The sequence below is a fragment of the Rhincodon typus genome, chromosome 19 (genome assembly GCF_021869965.1).
Source record: "Rhincodon typus isolate 14 chromosome 19, sRhiTyp1.1, whole genome shotgun sequence".
NCBI lineage: Eukaryota > Metazoa > Chordata > Chondrichthyes > Orectolobiformes > Rhincodontidae > Rhincodon > Rhincodon typus.
The window spans coordinates 4,482,800-4,501,808 of record NC_063350.1 but is presented as its reverse complement, the minus strand read 5'-3'; the positions used below and the strand labels follow the sequence as shown (position 1 = coordinate 4,501,808).

The 19,009-nt window shown below is 42.8% G+C and overlaps 1 protein-coding gene across 1 annotated transcript in view; it reads left to right on the top strand.

Annotated features, from left to right (window-relative positions):
• Positions 1 to 1,904: 1,904 nt before the first annotated feature.
• LOC109911834 (transcription factor-like 5 protein) overlaps positions 1,905 to 19,009 on the top strand; it is a 35,466-nt gene continuing 18,361 nt past the window's right edge. Inside the window, exons 1-3 of the mRNA XM_020511208.2 lie at positions 1,905 to 3,291; positions 4,433 to 4,616; positions 18,714 to 18,882. Coding sequence (XP_020366797.1) covers positions 2,546 to 3,291; positions 4,433 to 4,616; positions 18,714 to 18,882 — 1,099 coding nt within the window. The 5' untranslated portion in view covers positions 1,905 to 2,545. The remainder of the gene's footprint in view (positions 3,292 to 4,432; positions 4,617 to 18,713; positions 18,883 to 19,009) is intronic.

Here is a 19,009-nt window from a genome sequence, read left to right as displayed (position 1 = left end):
TATTTGCTGCTGAGCTTCACACACATTTTCCCCACTGGAACAATCTAGAATTGAGGATAAGGAATTATACAAATCCCTAGTGTGGAAAGAGGCTATTCGGCTTATTGAGTTTGCACCAACCCTCCAAAGAACTTCCTACTCAAACCCAGCTCCCAACCCTATCCCCACAACCTGGCAATCCACCCAGCCTGCATATCGTTGGACTATCAGAGGAAACTGGAGTACACAGCAGAAAACCATACAGACACAGAGTGAAGATGCAAACTCCACACAGACAGTCGCCCATGGCTGGAACTGAACTCAAGTCTGCTGTGAGGCAGCAGCAACACCATAGTCACCGTGATCATTGCCAGATAGTTTGAGATTGTGATTACGGCACAAGGGCAAACTCCAGCTCCAGCTGTGGCTCACTCAAAACACTCCAAACATGTAGGAAAACTCTTTGGGGTAAGATATCAGAAGACTAACAGTACTTATAGACTCTTGTTTTGGCATGACTTTTCTATAATGCTACCACAGATACCAAATTGTCCTTCCTTATTAGAATGTCTCAGCTTGTCTCTATCAAAGTGAGAGCTGCTCTACAAGACCTTAACGAGAGCTAGTAGGATTGATGGACAGAAATCCTTTCCACAGGTGAAGGAGTCTAGGACTGGGAGACATAGTATAAACATTCAAGAAAGTTTGGCTTTAGTGACATTAGGAAAAGCATTCACGTGCAAGGGATGTCGGAAGTTTGGAATTCTACTTGAAATAGTTTATTTTTTGGCGATCTGAAGGTATGAAGGGACTATAGTGCAGAAGTTTTCACTCGGGAGGTAGGTCGCAGGTCAGTCCTGATCGCACTGAATGGCAAAATCTGCCCGAAGGGCTTCCTTGGTGTTTTGCGCAGCTATATCAGGGTTTGTGTTGGGCATATCAGCATTACAAGGACCACGGGTCCCTCAGACACACACTTTACACAGAGATAGTAAGAACTGCCGATGCTGGAGTCTGAGATAACACAGTGTGTTCCTCCAGCTTCACACACTTTACAATAAATCCCTCAGTCACACTGGCGTCAAACCCGCTGTTTACTCCGAAATGAGGGGGGGGTTCGGTCCAAAAACATCCAACCGGGAAAGTCACGTTTACATACTTCCTTTTCCCAGTATCCTTACCCGATACGTGAGTATTTTTACCTCATGTATTATATATGATACGCACGGTCTGTTTAATTTTGGAAAACACCGACTACCTCACGAGAACTGCTTCAGCGCTCGCGCTTCAGACAGGACGTACGCATGCGCGAAATACAACAATGCCAGTCATTGGTGGGGCGGGGTCTAGAACGTGGGCGGCGGTGGGAAGGGGCGGGGCCTAGTGATGGCTAGGTGACGGAGGATTAGGGTGTGGGAGGAAGAGGCGGAAGCAGAAATGTGTGTAGAAGGGAAGGTCCCGTCGGAGGTGGGCCTTGGAAGAGAACGGAGCGATTCGTGAGGGGGCGGCGATTGAAAAGAGTCAGGAGCGGGGCCGCGCGTACATGGGCGGGGTCAAGAGCGTGAAGGGTGGAGCCAGGGGTTCCAGGGGCGTGGTCAGTAGCGGGTGGGGTGAGACCTGGCGGTTTGGGGCGGGTCCCGGTGTGGTGGGGGCGTGGCCTGGGGTTTTAGGGATGGGGCAAGAAGCGTGTGGGTGAGGACGTGAGGTGTTGGGGGCGGGGTTAAGCGCGTGTTGGGGCGTGTGGGGCAGGGTTCCTGGGCGCGCGGGCCGGACGGCGGTTGAGCGCCTTTTCAAACGGCGTGAGGGTTGTTGTGGGTGTTTGGGGGGGGGGGAGGGGCGGAGCGGTGCGCGTTCGGTGCCGTGGATTGGCAGCTCGTGGTCTGCGGGGGGGGGTGGGGGCAGGGAGGTGGTTTTGGGCGCGTGTATGAAAAAGGGGGGCAAAAACTAGCAGGGTGTATGTGTTCAAGCTAGTCCTTGTAGACTTGTTTTTCTGGCAGTTGTTGTAGTTTCTTCCCTCCGGTGATCAAGTTGTAAATGGTGTATTGATTTGGAGGCAGTCGTCGGAGCGGGGGGGCGATGAAGTGGTTTTGTATTTTTAAACAGCTCCCGGATATGTGGGTGTGAACTCGTGCCGTGCTGTGGGGTTTATCCCCATTCGGCTCGTGGATCGTTTGGACCCTCGCCCACTCTCCCTGAAGGAGCTGACTTTTTTTAAGTTAAGGGTATTTGAAGTTCAGAACCATTGATTAGAGTGAGATCTCAGTTTGGTTACCATTGGAGGTGATGCACGACGTTTGTGTGAGTTCACCATAGTCTTAATAAGGGACACTTACCCCTAGAATTGTGTTGTTTTTTTCCTAAAAGTAATTTTAAAGCTTGTGTTTCAGAGCAGGAAAGTGTGACTTTTTCATGTTTTCCTTCTGTGTAAATTTGGTTCAGATTGTGAGGAGAATATTGTTTGTCTTAGATGGATAAAGATTGTATTGCCAAAGTGTAGGACACCTTTTGTTTTGCTGCCCTAAATTATTGTAGATGTGGGGAGATCACATTCAATTATTTTAAGTTGATGATGCTTTCATCTGAGGCCACACCAGAGGCCCCCCATTCCCCATCTAATGATTCCAGATCCACGGATCCAACCCCAACCACTTGTACCTCCGAGTGCCCTTTTACAGAGCCAGGGCTGAATTTCACTAACTCTGATCTTAGCCTCGTTGACATGAGTGAGGTCGAATACACCCAACTACAGCACATCCTTTACTCTCACATGGAGTCCCAGCCAGTGGAGGGTGAACTGGAGACTCGTTTGAATCCTACTTTGTACCAGTCTACCAATTCTACCAACCAGGCTCCATTTCCGACAACCAGCTCAGTTAACCAAGTTCCTTACTCAACAGCCAGCTCTGCCAACCAGAATCTGTACCCAGTTACAAGTACTACGAACCCAACCTCAGATTCTCACTATGTGGGTAACAGTCAATGTCTAGGACACATTGATTTCCAAGAGTTAAAAATGATGCTTTTGAATGACCCTCCATTACCTGTAAACAGCAGTAATAGTTTGCCAAATGTGGAGAAATTCTCACAAAATTCTTCTGCAGAAACTACCCGACCTAATGGATTAACACTGAAAAATAGGGACATGGCAGGTAATTCAGACAAGGAGAAAAATTTAGGGGATAATTCAATGGCAGGTCAAGAGTCAAGATGTAAAACTGGACCCAGAGTTCGTCTTGAAGACAGATTTAATGCAGTCCAAAATGAAAACCAGGATCGACAGGAGCTACAGGATTCTGGAGTTACGTTTAACAAGTGTGTTTCTCAACTAGTCAACATAGAAATATTCAATCTACATGGAATTCAGAAAATCATTAAGAATAACAGTGAAACCTGCCCATAACAAACTCCTGTTGTTTTGCTCATATACAGATTTAAGTCTGACGAATTAGAGTTAATTATTGGAAATGGGTAGTCTTCATAAAATTGGTTTCAGTCACATAGTTTATTGTCTTCTATAGTTCCATGTTAAGAAGTAGCACAATAAATATTTACTGACAGTAACAATAAGTCTTTATTAGACTTTTTTTTTGTATTTGCAGAACTCAATTTCCTTACCAAACATTTATAAATAAAACTTTTTTAAAATGGAAGTGCTTAACTATTTTGGGTATTATATTGAACAACTTTAATACAGACCAGGATGCACAACTTGTCAAACAAATCAGATCCTCTTAAATAAGTGTACCATCAGTGCAATGTTTTTATATATAAGATGAATATTGTTCCAGGAAAAGAGCAATGCAATCACTTGATAAAAATTACACAGCTGATTAAATATAAATATAAATACTCAAGTACCAAGTGCATATCCCCCGCTTAAAGAGAGACTTTGCGTTCTTATTCTGAACAACTTGACCTTATATCAATTTTGTTTTCTATAAAGCTCTTATTTATCAGTCGTTTAGTTAATTCATTTAGTTAAGCACTGCCATTTGAATTTGCAAACTAAATTATATGTTAGTTAAAAATTAGTATAAGAATTTTGCCCTGAACTCTGGTTTCTTTCAAGATCTTGGTTTAAGGAAAATACATTGAATTGTAGACTCAGAATCAAGATTAGCTGTGTTCCAACACTGTGGGAAAATACTTGTACAGTTTTTTTCGTGTGATTTTAATTAAATTAGTGGAATGACTATTCTAATCTAGCTCTTACTTGTCACAAAGATTATGGCACAAATAAACACATCAAATATATTTTTTAAACCACATTAATAAGTTTGCACTGTTTGAAGACATTGTCTTGGTTTATTTATACAGGATAAATGTAAAATTATATGAAATGTTAATTTTTTTGAACCAGAAGCATTATATACCTTGTATTAGGCAGTATAGCTACATGCTATAAAAATATACAGATGTATTTATGACCTGTTTTGCCTTTATCGTTCTGTAGTTTGGTTGCTTTGATCCGGCATCCCTCGGAGTTGATGGGGATACCTCTCCATCCACAACAAAACAAATGTACTACTTTAGTCAAGAGCAAGGCTGGAACTCCTTCTGCTTTGCAGTTTGCATACCCTTTATATACACCAAATACATGTACACCAACTGGCAGTACTAGCTCTAGTCAAAGTCAGGTAAGAAAATTGTCTGATTACGTAGATAAGAGAAAATTCTCCGCCTTATTTCGATAGAAATCTGTTCCATTCACATAAACATAAACTGTGGTATTCTTCATTGTATACTGCTTTTGGAGTATCAATACTTATTGTTTCTCCTTGAGTAATCAGTACAAAGCATTTTATTGCAAACATTGGTAATTCTTATGTTCCCTGGTGCAGTTGCACTTTACAAATAGAAGAAATTCAAGCCAAATATGTTTAAATGTTGATTCAAAGTAGTCTGTAAAGAATTTATGGATATCAGTCTCTGTCATGATGTTGGTATCTCAGAAAGGACATTACCTGCCTGATATCAATCCATTTTCTTGCGTCACAAATTGTTTCTTTATTTGATATTTCCAATATTCCATGTAAGGAAATTTTCATGTTTATTTAAAATCAAAACCAAGGAGAACTGTAATTGGAACTAATATTTCCAAACAACGTGGTCTCATGGATCTGTTGCCTTGTCCTTCTAGATAGCACAGATTACTGGTTTGAAAGGTGCTGTCAAAGGAGCATGAATAAATCACTGCCATGCATCCTGTAGGTGGTATGCCTTGCTGCCACTCTGTATCGGTGATGATAGGAGTTGATGTTGAAGATGGTGGATGGGGTGACAAATTAGCTAATTTGTCCCGAATGGTGTTTAGCCTCCTGAGTTGTTGGAGCTGCACACATCCAGGCAGATACAGAGTTTTCCATCCCACTCCTGACTGTGCTTTATAGATTATAGACAGGCATTGAGTTGATAGAAGGTGAATTATTCACTGAAGTTTCTAGCCTCTGATCTGCCCTTGCAGCCAAGGTATTTATTTGGCTAGTTTCAGTTTCTGGTCAATGGTAACCCTCTGAATTTTGATAACGGAGAACTGGTGACATTGAATGTCAAGAAGAAATAGTCTGATTCTCTCTTGTTGGAGACAGTCATTGCATGACACTAATGCTACTTGTTGCTTTGTCCTATATGGTGTCAAACTTCTTGAGTGTTGTTGGAACCACACTCATCCAGATAAATGGGGAATATTTCATCACACTCCTGACTTAGGCCTTGTGGCTAGTGGACAGGCCTTGGGCAGTCATAACATGAGTTATTAGCTGCAAGATTCCTAGCCTCCAACCTACTGTCGTAGCCTCATTATTTATATGGCTAGTCCAGGTCAGTTTCTGGGTGATGGAACCCCCAGATTGTTGATAGTGGGGGATTCAGTGATTATAGGTGGTCAGTGTCTGCCACCAGTGTGGCGCAATGTCACTTGTCATTTGTCAGCCCTAGCCTGGATATAGGCAGTTGTTGCTGCATTTATACATGGACTACTTCAGTATCTGAGGAGCCACGAATGGTGCTGAACATTATGCAGTGACCAATGTACATCCAAATGCAAGTCTGCTGCTGTAAACAGCACCTCATGGATGCCCAGTTTTGAGTTTTTAGATCCATTTGAAATCTATCCCTTTTAGCACAGTGGTTATGCCAAACAACATGACGGAAGGTGTCCTCAGTGTGTTATGGAATTTCATCTCCTCAAAGAGTTAGTGGTCACTTCTACTAATACTGCCATGGATTGATGCATCTGTGACTGGTAAATTATCGAGGACAAGATCACATAGATTTTTCCCCTGGACTTTTGCCACAAGCTCAGTCTGATATGTGTCCTTTAGGTTTTGGCCAACGCATTCAGTACTGCTTCTATTGTGCCCCTCTTGATCTTGGACATCAAAGTCAGCTCTCCCAATCTGGCTTAACATTATCAGCAAGAGAAACTTTGCAGGGTCGACAGTTCTGTGTTTACTGTTGTTTCCAGTTCTTAGTTGCCGCATGGGCTACCCAGTTTTGTTCCTTTTTTTAGATTTTGTGGCAGTTTTGATGCAACTGAATGGCTAAGTCAACTGCATTTCTGCAGTTGGGAATCACTTTTAGGCAAAACCAGTTTAGGACTTTAATAAGAGCAAAACACTGCAGCCACTGAAAATCTCTCCACAAGTGCTGCCAGTCCTACTGAGTTTATCCAGCACTTTGTTTTTATTTCAGATATGAACTATGCTTCCCTAAAGGGCATTCGTGAACAAGATAGGTTTTTACAACAATCAACAATGTTTTCTTCGTTGTCATTCATTCCAGATTTACTAATTGAATTCAAATTTCACCATTGGTCGTGGTGAAATTCAAACCCATTTTCCCAGAACATCAACACGGGCAGCTGGATTGCTAGTCTAGTGACAATATCGCCATGTCGCTGCCTCCATCTTAATATTACTTCTGCCAAGTGATCTGTGATGGTATGTCTTGCACATCGGTTGTCTTGTGTCACTCTGCCAAATCCATTAACTCATCTGCAACTACTTTGTGACGTAGATTACTCAAGTACGCATAGATTGATCCCTCTTTCTGCACCCCTGCGCCTATCCACTAGAAAAGATCTATAGTTTTTCACCCAGATCAAAATATAAAATACTGGCGTTACTGATTCTGGATTTGTTATGACAATCTCTTTATGATTATGCCCGCGTTTTTTTCCCATTTATGGGATTAGAACAGTGCTGCCAAAACCAATATTTATAGTCCAATCCTAACTGCCCTCGAAGGTGTGGTGAGCTGTGCTCTTAAACCATCGCGATCTGTGTGTTGTAGGTATGCTCACTCTGCTAATAGGGAAGGAATTCCAGGTCTTTCAGCCAGTGACAGTGAAGGAAAACTATATAGTTTGTAAAGTACATACCTTTTCATTTGCACGTATTTTCTGATTGTAGACTAAAATAGAAGGAGGACTGTTTACAAAACCAAGGTCTGTGGAATGGATTAATGCTTTTTAAAAAAGAAAGCAGGTTACAGGCTCTAATTGTAAGTGCTGTTGTACTGCTGCTTGTTTGATCAATTTGGCAAAATTCACTACATGATCTGGAGTCAGGTGATGTGTCCAAAGGAAGATTCAGCTGGCAACAAATAGCCGATTGGTCTGTGGAGTGGTGACCAGTTATTGATGACAAAGGCCTCTGCTTGCCAGCAACCATATAATTGGCTACCACGTATATAAGTATCTTCTGGGTGTGATTGCTTGGTTAGAAATGATTAGACCTCCGGAAAGGGAGGTGCTGTTCTTTCCTCTGCAGTAATAAAAAACCTCAAGACTGAAGAAAGACAGTTTATTTTCTCTCATCAGTTGTTGAAAGCTCTGACTTTTAATCAATAAGTCAAAAGTTTTATAAGTATGAATCAGTTGCTCTGAGCTCCTGCAAGCAAGTGAAAGTATCTGAAGAAGGAAGATCAAGTCATACAGTGCTGGCCTAAGGTAACAGATGAGCTCCAACATGACTGCTTAGGGTCAGTGGAGTATTCGAGAACTCGGTGGCCAAACTAAATGAGTATGCCACAATCATCACTGACTTCATCAGTAAGTGTATAGAGGACTGCATGCCAAAGAAGTTAATCAGAGTGTTTCCCCAACTGCAAACCATGGCTAAACCAGGAGATCGACACCCTGCTGAGATCCAGGCGTTCAAGTCAGGTCACCCTGAGTTCTACAGGTAATCTAGTTACGACCTTCCCAAAGCCATCAGGGCTGCTAAGAGACAATGCCAGAGTAAACTAGAGTCTCAGCCTGACCACACGAACAACCGTCAATTGTGGCAAGGCTTACACAATATAATGGGCTGCAAAACAACGTCGAGTAGAATTGCTGGCAACAATGCATCCCTCCCCAATGAACTCCATGCATTCTATGCTCATTTTGAACAAATAGTCAGTGAAATAATGTCACCTGACTGAAAGCTTTGGGTGCACCAGTATCCACAGTCACTACTGCAGACGTCAGATCTGCTTTAGTAGATCATAGAATCCCTACTGTGGAACCAGGCCCTTCCGACCCACAAGTCCACACTGACCCTCAGAGCATCCCATCCAGACCCATCCCCCTCTAATCTACACATCCCTGAACACTACGGGCAACTAGCATGGCCAATCCACCAACCTGTACATCTTTGGACTGTGGGAGGAAATCGGAGCACCCGGAGGAAACTCACGCAGACACGGGGAGAACGCGCAAACTCCACACAGGCAGTCGCCGGTGGGTGGAATCGAACCCGGGTCCCTGGCACTGTGAGGCAGCAGTGCTAATCACTGAGCCACCGTGCTGCCCTGTCTTGAGAGTGAACCTATGGAAACGGACTGGCCAAGACAGAATCCTCAGCCATGCACTCAGATCCTGCACGGACCAGCTGGGGGTGGTATTCGCTGATGTCTTTAATCTCTCATTACTCCAATCTGAGGTTTCCACCTGCTTCAAGAATACCACTATCATTCTGGTGCAAATCAGGCAGCGTGCCTTAATGACTAACACCTGGTGAATCTGACATTCATCACCGTGAAGTGCTTCGAGAGGTTAGTCATGGCACACGTCAACTCCAGCTTCCCAGATTGCCCTGAACCTCTAAAATTTGCCTACTCTCATAACAGGGTCTACAGGAGATACAATCTCCCTGGCCCTACACTCATCCCTGAAACATCTGGATTACAAGGACACCTACGTCAGACTCATATTTATTGACAATAGCTCCGCTTCCAGCACAACAATTCCAACCAGACTCCGAGACCGAGGACGCTGGTACCTTCTCTTCAGCTGGATCCTCGACCTCCTCACTCACTGACGCAACGGTAAGGTGACAACACTACTCCACAATAATCCTCAACACCTGTGCCCTGCCAGGCTATGTACTGAGCCCCTTACTATTCTCCTTATACTGTACACTCAACTGTGTGGCCAAATTCTGCTCGGACCCATTTGCAAGTTTGCTGATGACACCAATGTAGTGGGTTGGATCTTAAACAATGATGAGACAGAGTACAGGAAAGAAGTAGCGAACTTAGTGACATGGTGTAAAGATAACAATTTCTCCATCAATGTCAGCAAAATGAAGGAACGAATCATTGACTTCAAGAAGTGGAGTCAAGGGCACACCCGTGTCTACACCACTGGTGCTGACGTGAAGATGGTCAAGAGTTTCAAGTTCCTAGAAGTAAAGATCAGCAACAATCTGTCCTGGTCCATTCACGTTGAAGCTATGGTTAAGGAAACAGGTAAATGCCTGTATCCCTTCAGAAGGCTAAGGAAATTCGGCATATCCACAATGACTCTTACCAATTTTTATAAATGCACCAAAGAAAGCACCCTATCCAGATGCATCACAGCTTGGTATTACAGCTGCTCTGCCCAAGACCACGAGAAAGTACAGCGAGTTGTGAACGCAGCCCAATCCATCACGCAAACTAGTCTTCCATCCATTGACTCCATCTGCCTCAGGGAAGTAGCCAACATAGTCAAAGACCCCTCCCACCCTGGTTATACTTTCTTCCACCCCCTTCCATAGGTCAAAAGATACAAAAGTTTGAAAACACTTGAAAACAGATTCAACAGCAGCTTGTCTGTAGCTATAACACTATATTCTGCATTCCATTCTGTTACCCTAATATACTTATGTATGGTATGCTTTGCCTGTAATGTGCACAAACCCATACTTTTCATTGTATCTCAATACATGTCAATAATAAAATCAAATCAAAGGAGCAGCAAGCTCTGACAAGCGAAAAGGGTCATCTCAGTGAACTCTGTGGACAGGGGACATTGAACTGCCTTCCCATTCTTTCCCCCTGCCTAATACACCCTTTTTGTGTTTATATATGTATGTATGGTGAGTTTTATGAGAGAGGTAGAGCTTGTGTCAGTGCTTCGTAATTGTTTACTTGTAGCTAGAATGTATTTGTTTGTAATAAATAGTAGTCCTTGTTAAGTACAGAAGGCTGGTCCAAAGTTTCTATCAACCTGGGTCTAAAAGACAGGTAGATTAGGAAATTCTGTGTACTTTTATAAAATCTTTTAACTTTTGTGACAACTCTGAGAATAGCAGGGCTTGATTTCCAGTACGCTGCCCCAGTGAGGGGTGACAAGTTCTAACTCAGGATGGTGTGACTTGGAGGAGAGTTTGCAGATGGTGATGCTCCTACTGGAGTTGGATGTTGTGGGTTTGAAAAGTTGTTGAAGGAGCCTTGGTGAGTTATTGCATCGTATCATATAGATCCTGCACACTGCTACCATTGTGCACTGGTTGTGGAGGGAGTGCATGTTTGAGGTGGTGAATGGAATGCCAATCAAGCAGGCTGCCTGTTGAGTTTCTTGAGTGTTAATGGAGCTGCACCTATTCAGACAAATGGGGAATATTTCATCACACTTGACTTGTGCCTTGTTGATATTGATTGTTTTTTTTTTAATTGTCACGTGTACCGAAATACAGTGAAAAGCTTTGCTTATGAGTGATACAGATCGCAGCAAGCAAAGGATGTACAGATCAAAAAGACTTAGAAACATACAGGTTACATTGCAGGTTACGTTATTTGAGGCTAGAGTCCATTCAACAGTCCGATAACAGCCGGAAAGAAGCTGTTGCTGAACCTGATTGAACACACGCACAGGCTTCTATATATTCTGCCTGACGGAAGAGGTTGTAGGAGGTCATTACCAGGGTGCAATGGGTCTTTAATGATGTTGGCTGCCTTTCTGCGGCAGCGAGCCGTGTAAATAGAGTCCATGGATAGAAGGTTTGCTTCCGTGATGGTCTGGGCTGTGCACACCACCTTCAGTAGTTTCTTACAGTCCTGGGCAGAGCAGTTGCCATACCAGGCCATTATGCTACTGAACAGTATGCTTTCAGTGGCGCATCTGTAGAAGTCGGTGAGGGACCTATGGACATGCCAAATTTCCTGAGCTGCCTGAGTAAGAAGAGGCGTTGTTGTGCCGCCTTGACTGTCGAATCTACGTGGGAAGTCCAGGACTGGTCGTCGGTTGTCATCACTCCAGGGAACTTAATGCTGTTCACCCTCTTGACCTCAGTTCTGTTGATGTAGATGGGGGCATGTTCTCGTCCCTTCTTTCTGAAGTCGATGATCAGTTCTTTAGTTTTGTCCATGTTAAGAGAGAGATTGTTTTCATTGCACCACATCACCAAGCCCTCTGTCTCCCTTCTGTATTTTGACTTGTCATTTTTAGATATCCGTCCCACTGCGGTGGTGTTGTCAGCGAACCTGTAGATGGCATTCGTTAGGAATTTGGCAACACAGTCGTAGGTGTACAGGGAGTACAGTAGGGGGCTGAGGACGCATCCTTGAGGGGGGCTCCAGTGTTGAGTGTTATTGTGGAGGAGGTGCAGTTACCTATCCTCACTGATTGCGGCCTGTGGGTCAGAAAGCTGAGGATCCAGTTGCAGAGGGTGGAGCCAAGACCAAGATCGCACAGTTTTGAGATCAGTCGGGAGGGGATAATGGTGTTGAAGGCAGAATTCTAGTCAATGAGCAGGAGTCTGATGAAGGTGTCTTTGTTGTATAGATGTTCCAGGGATGAGTACAGGGCTAGGGATATGGCATCCTCTGTGGATCTGTTTTGTCGGTAGGTAAACAGTAGGGGATCGTGGCAGGTTGGGAGATTGGAGTTGATGTGGGCCATGACTAGCCTCTCGAAGCACTTCATGATTATTGAAGTAAGAGCTATTGGACAGTAGTCATTAAGGCACACTGCATGTGTTTCCTTGAGTACAAGGATGATGGTGGTCTTCTTGAAGCAGGTGGGGACTTCAGCTTGTAGGAGTAAGAGGTTGAAGATGCTGGTGAATACCTCCGCCAGTTGGTCCACACAGGATTTGAGTGCTCGGCCGGGGACACTGTCCAGGCCCGTCCCTTTCCTTGGGTTGACTCCCAGGAAGACGGATCTGACTTCTGAAGCGGTGACAAAGGGAACAGGTGTGTCTGGGGCTGTCAGGGCAGGCATTGCCACGCCAGTGGTTTTCTGCTCACACCGGACGTAGAAAGCATTGAGCGTGTCAGGGAGGGATGTGCCATATCCTGTAATGTCATTTAGGCCTTGCCATAGACAGCGGGAGTCTGTTTGTTAGCTGTGGGCCTCTAACTTGGTCTCCCTGACGGCTTTACGGAGATCATATCTGGATTTTCAGGTCAGCTGACTTGAATGCTGCATGTCTGATCTTCAGTAGGGAGTAGATTTCATCTAAGGTTTGTGGTTTGGGGAACACTCGGATTGATTTTTTTTGGAGTCCTTTACACATTTGCTAATGAAGTCCGTGACGGTGGTGGCATACTGGTCTAGGTTTTCCGCTGAATACTTGAACACAGTTCAGTCCACTGAGTACAAGTAGTCCCAGAGACAGTCTTCTGCTGCCTCAGACCAACATTGTACTATGTTTTGTGAAGGATTCTCCTGTTTCAGCTTTTGCTTGTAAGCAGGAAGGAGGAACACAGCGCTGTGGTCGGATTTTCCGAAGTGTGGGCGGGGGATTGAGCGGTAGGCATCTTTGATGGTTGTGTAGCAATGGTTCAGAATGTTTGGTCCTCTGTTGGGGCAGGAGATGTGTTAGTGGTATTTTGGCATGACCTGCTTGAGTGTGGCTGGTGACTTCAACCAAGCCAACATGAAAAGGGCCTCGGGGACTTTTGTCTCTAGAGTGTTTGTACGGTATAAATCTCATCCAGGGCTTTCTTCACATCCACATGGACAGATTCAAGAGATGAGTTATTCACTATAGAATATCCAGCCTTTTTGCCAGCCCTTGTAGACATGGTATTTGCATAGCTGGTTCAATTAAGTTTCTGCTCACCATTTCTGCCCCAGAATGTTGTATGGGATTCAGCATTGTTAACTAGGATGAATGTCAAGGGGAAATGTGTAAATTCTTTCTTGATGGAGATGGTCATTGCTTGTCACTTGTGTGACGTGACTTACTTGCCACTTATATTGTCCAGATCTTGTTACATATGGATGTGGACTGATCACTTTCTGAGGGATTGTGAACGGTACGAATATTGTGCAAATACTGAAGTAAACATTCCTACTTCTGATCTTATGATGGAGGAATGGTCATTGATGAAGCAACTGAAGATGTTGGGCCTTGGACACGTTAATTATTATTTTGGCAACCTAAAATATTAATCTGCTTTTCTCTTTTAGGTGCTGTTTGACCAGATTTATGTAAATCATATTTATCTTGGCCATACTTCTAATTCAATATCTCCCATGGTGAATTGTTATATCAACATTTGTACATAACGAATATGTACATAAGAAATAGCAGCAGAAGTAGACAATTAGGCATCTTGATCCTTCTCCGCCATTCGATAGGTTGAGCTAGTTGATCTACTTGTGTTACAACTGTTGCATTCCTGTCTACCCGCAGTTGTCCTTGATTCGTCTACCTAACAAGAACCTGTACACCTCTGTTGTAAAAATCTTTAATCATGCAACCTCAAACACCATCTGCTGCAAAGTCACACAACCATCAGGAATAAAGTTTCATCTTTGTCCTGAAAGGGTGACTCCTAATTTTCAAAACAGTAGCCCCTACTTCTGGACTGACCCAAAAGAGAAAACACCCTTTCCACATCCACCTTGTCAAGATCATTCAGGGTCTTAGACATTTCAATTCAGTCATCCCTCACCCTTCTAAACTCCAGTGGAAACAAATCCAGTTCGCCCAACCTGTCCTCATAAGACAATCCACTCATTCCAGGTATCAAACCAGTAAACATGCACAAATAAGGAAACCAAAACTGTGCGCAGTATTCAAGATGTGATCTCACCAATACTGTATTATTGAAGCGTCATATCCTCACTTTTATGTTCAATTCTTCTCATGATCAAGGGTAGCATCCCTTTAGCTTTCTTAATTTCATGCCGTGTATGCATACTAACTTTTTTGACTCATCAATCAGAACACCTAAATCCTTCTGCACCCAGAAAACTGCATTTATTCTCCACTTAAGTCATACTCTGCTTTTTTATTTCTTTGTGCCAAAGTGAATAACTTCCCATTTTCCCACATTATCTTCCATCTGCCTGATTTTTGCCCACTCACTCAACCTATCTGCATTTATCTGCAACTTCCATATGTGTTCTTCACACATATTTTCCTACCTATCTTGACGTTGTCTGAGAATTTAGCTTTCATGTGTTCACTCCCTCATCTAAGCCATTGATGTAAAAACAAAATTGGGGTTCCAGCTCAGATTACTGCAGGACTCCACTTGTCACATTCTGCCAATAAAAGATCAGTTTATGCATGCTGTTTTAGCCAGCTAATCTTCTAATCATGCTAATATGTTACCCCAAATTATGAGCTCTCATTTTCTGCAGTAGCCTTAGTTATGGAGCCTTAGCAAATGCCTTCTGAAAAGCATGTTAGAGGTTCATGTTTGCTTCTTTCCAGTCTAGTGGAACATTTCTGAATCTAGGGAATTTAGGAAAATTAATGCCAATGCACCAATGCTAAGTTCCTCTCTCCCTTCCATCTTCTGATTTAGAGCTATTACTGGATTTTTTTTTGTATTGTGAAGAAGGAAGCAAAATATTTATTCATTTCATATGCAATTTCTTTATTATCTACTATTAACTTCCCATTCTCACTCTCTAGAGGATCAACATTCACGTTACTTACCCTTTTCAGAAGACCCTAAGCAATAGGAACAGGAGTAGGCTGTTCTGCCTCTCAAGCCTGCTCTGCCACTGAATCAGATTATGGCTGATCCAGCATTCCTCATGTCTATTTTCCTGGCCTTTCCTTGTAACCCTTGATTCCCCTACAATCTTAAATATACACAAGGACTCTGCCCCAACAGGTATCTGTGGTAAGGAGTTCCAAAGACACTCTATGCTCTGAGAGAAGAAATTTCTCCTTATCTGAGTCTTAAATTGGTGTCCCTTTATTCTGAGACTATACTGTCTGGTCCTGGACACTCCTGTCAGGGAAACATCCTCTCAACATTTATCCTTTCAAGCCCTTAAGCATTTTATATGTTTCAATGAGATCACTTCTCATTCTTCTTAACTGCAAGGAGTAGAGTCTCAACTTGTTTAGCCTTTGCTCATAAGACAATCCCTCCATATCAGGGATCATTCTAATGAATCTTCTCTGAACTGCCTCCAATGAAATGATATTTTTCCTTTAATAAAACTGTTCACAGTCCTTCAGATGTGGTCTCACCAGCACCTTCTACAGTTGCAGTAAGACTTCCCTACTCTTATATTCCAAACCCCTTGAAATAATTGTCAACATTCCATTAGCCTTCCTTATTACCTGCTGCACCTGTGTGCTTGCTTGCTGTGTTTCATGCGCAAGTACTCCCAAGTCCTTTTGTGTTGGCGCTTTCTGTAATTTTTTTCCATTTAAAGCATACTCTTTTTAATTTCTTTTGTAAATACTTGTAGAAGCTCTTGCTATGTACTTCAACATTCCCAGCTAGCTTCCTCTCATATTCTAATGTCTTCCTCCTGATTAACCTTTTAGTAATTTTCTGCTGTTCTTTATATCCTGACTAATCACATGACCTTCCACTTTTCTTTGCACAGATATATGCTTTTTCTTTAAGTTTGATGCTTTTCTGAACTTCTTTAGTTAACCACAGATAGTGATCCTTCTTCGGAACTTTACTCTGTAGTAAAATCATACAGCACTGAAGAGGCCCTTTGGCCCACCAAGCCTGTGCCAACCTATCTACATTAAATCCACTTTCCAGCACTTGCCCCATAGCCTTATTAATAATGACATTTCATGGACGCATCCAAGCACTTGGTGAAAGTTATGAAGTTTCCCATCTCAACTATCCTCTCAAACAATGCATTCCAGATTCCCCTCTAAACCTCCTATCCTTCACCTTTAAAATTATGTTGACTCTTCAACTAAGAGGAACAGCTATTCCTCTATCACCCTGTCCATGCCCCTCAAAATCTTGCACACCTCAATCATGTACCTCCTCAGCTTTCTCTGCTCTAAAGAAAACACCTGAGCTTATCCAGCCTGTCTTCATAACTAAAATGCTGCAACCCAAGCAACAACATCCTGGTGAACCCCCTCTGCACCCTCTCCAGTGCAATCACGTCCTCCCAGTTATATGACAACCAGAACAACGTGCAGTACTCCAGCTGTGTACAAACCAAAGATTTGTACTGTTCCAACATAACTTCCCAGCTTTTATAATCTATGCTATGACTGATAAAGGCAAATGTCCCACATGACCTCTTAGCCACCATATTAACCTATCCTGCTGCCTTGAGGGATCTGTTTACAAGCGCACCAAAAGCCTTTGTTTATCTGAGCTTCCTAGTGTCTTCCAATCATTGAATTCTTCCTTGTCTTGTTGCTTCTTCTGAAATGTATTTCCTCATACATTCCATATTCTGAAATATTCCCTTAAGTGTCTGCTGGTGTGTCACTATTGATCTATCCCCGGTCCAGTATGCCAATTCACTTCAGCTAGCTCAGCTTTCATGGCCACACTGTTGCTCTTATTTAGGTTTAAAATACCTCTCTTGGACCTAATATTTCCCTATCAATCTGGATGTAAAATTCAATCGTTTTATGGTCACTGCTACATACAATGCCAAGTCCAACATAAGCTGCTCTCTAGTTAGTTCCAAAACATCCGGTTGTAAGAAACTAACCAAAAGCATTCCGTGAACTCCACATTCAGGCTACCACTGCCATTCTGATTTTTCCAGTTTATAGGTCAATTAAAACCACCCCATAATTCCTGATAACCCTTTATCATAAGTACCCAACCTTTCTTCTTCTTTACTTTGTCCCGTTTTACTGTCATCAGGCCTGCGAACCACTCCCATTTATGACTTCTTTCCTCTATTATTCCTATTTCCATACAAACCAATTCCATTCTGATCTCCTGAACCAAGTTTATCTCTAACTATTACACAAGCACCATCCTTGATTAACAGATCTTCCACTCCAACTTTACCTGGCTTCCTTTTTATCTCTTGAATGTCATATACCCCTCATTATTCATCCTAAAACCACATTACCGTAATGGCAATCAAATTAAGTTTATTACCTTCATTGCATGCAATCAGATTGTTATTTTTTTATGGATGCTATACACGTTCAAATACAGAATTTTCAGTTTTATCTTTTTGACATCATTGTAACAACTAGTCTTCATTGTTTATGATTTCCTGAGGTGCTTTTTTTTCCCACTGCCTCTTCCTCCCACTCTCTGACCATCATTTGACATATTACTATTTTCCTCTCTTACCTCATATCTATTCTTTGAAATTTTGTATGTTTCCATGTTTGATTGCTTGCCCCCATTATGTAGTTATAACCCTCTCTACTTCCCCAGTCATGCTGTGCACAGGAACACTGGCCCCAGCACCTCGTGTAGATCAAGCATTCACTTTCCCCGGTATGGGTGTCAGCGGCCCACAAACCAGAACTCGGTTCTCCCATGCCAGTCTTTGAGCCATCTGTTTCATAGAATCATAGAATCCCTACAGTGTGGAAACAGGCCCTTCAGTCCAACAAGTCCACACCGAACCTCAACGTCCCACCAAGACCCAACTCCACCTAATCTATACATCCCTCAACACTCGGGCAACTTAGCATAGCCAATCCACCTAGCCTACACATCTTTGGACGGTGGGAGGAAACCGGAGCACCTGGAGGAAACCCACGCAGACACTGGGAGAATGTGCAACCTCCACACAGACGGTCGCCCGAGGGTGGAATCGAACCTGGCTCCCTGGTGCTGTGAGGCAGCAGTGCTAACCACTGAGCCACCATGCCGCCCTGAATTTGTTTTTCTACTTCTAGCTTGTTGCTAATTTGCACGCATCTCAAATAATAATAGAAATTATAAACTTTGAAATTAACTGCCAACTGTCATCTGTTCCAGCCACTCGGTGATAGTGTGCAGCCAGTATCTGATATCTCCCGACGCTAAGACGGTTTTGTTTTAAGAAAACTGTGCCAATGTATTGTGGAAAGCCTCAACTAGCCCATACATTATAAATCCAATGCTGTCTGTGTTTATTTCGTAATTTACGTACAAGATTAAATTCAGATCTTTAATAATTTTAAGGTGGTTATAAGCACTAGTTGGGCATTAATTATGTTATAATGTTCAGATACATTAAAAATGTATTATGGCTTACATAATTGGTACTTGGTAATGTTTTAGTGACTGTTAGTTTAATGCTGTGACAGATAACTGGTTCATCTAATTGACTTCAATAGGGTGCAGGAACTCAAGCACATGTTCTAGAATCTGCCAGCCCTCAGGAGCTTGCCCTGCCAAGGGCATTCTCTTTATGTTTCCAGCAGGAACTCCAATCTGCCAGACAGGCACTGAGTAATTGCAACAGAAGCAAACCTTTACCTGAGCAAGTCTGGATTAAGGTAGAAGGTAAAAAAATCTATTGACATTTAGCTGTTGCAGGTAGAATTAGCCACAAATTATATCCATGAAAAAGTGCGCTATTTTGCTGGGAACATTTTCATTTTATTGGTAAATATGAAGGAAAAACAACTAT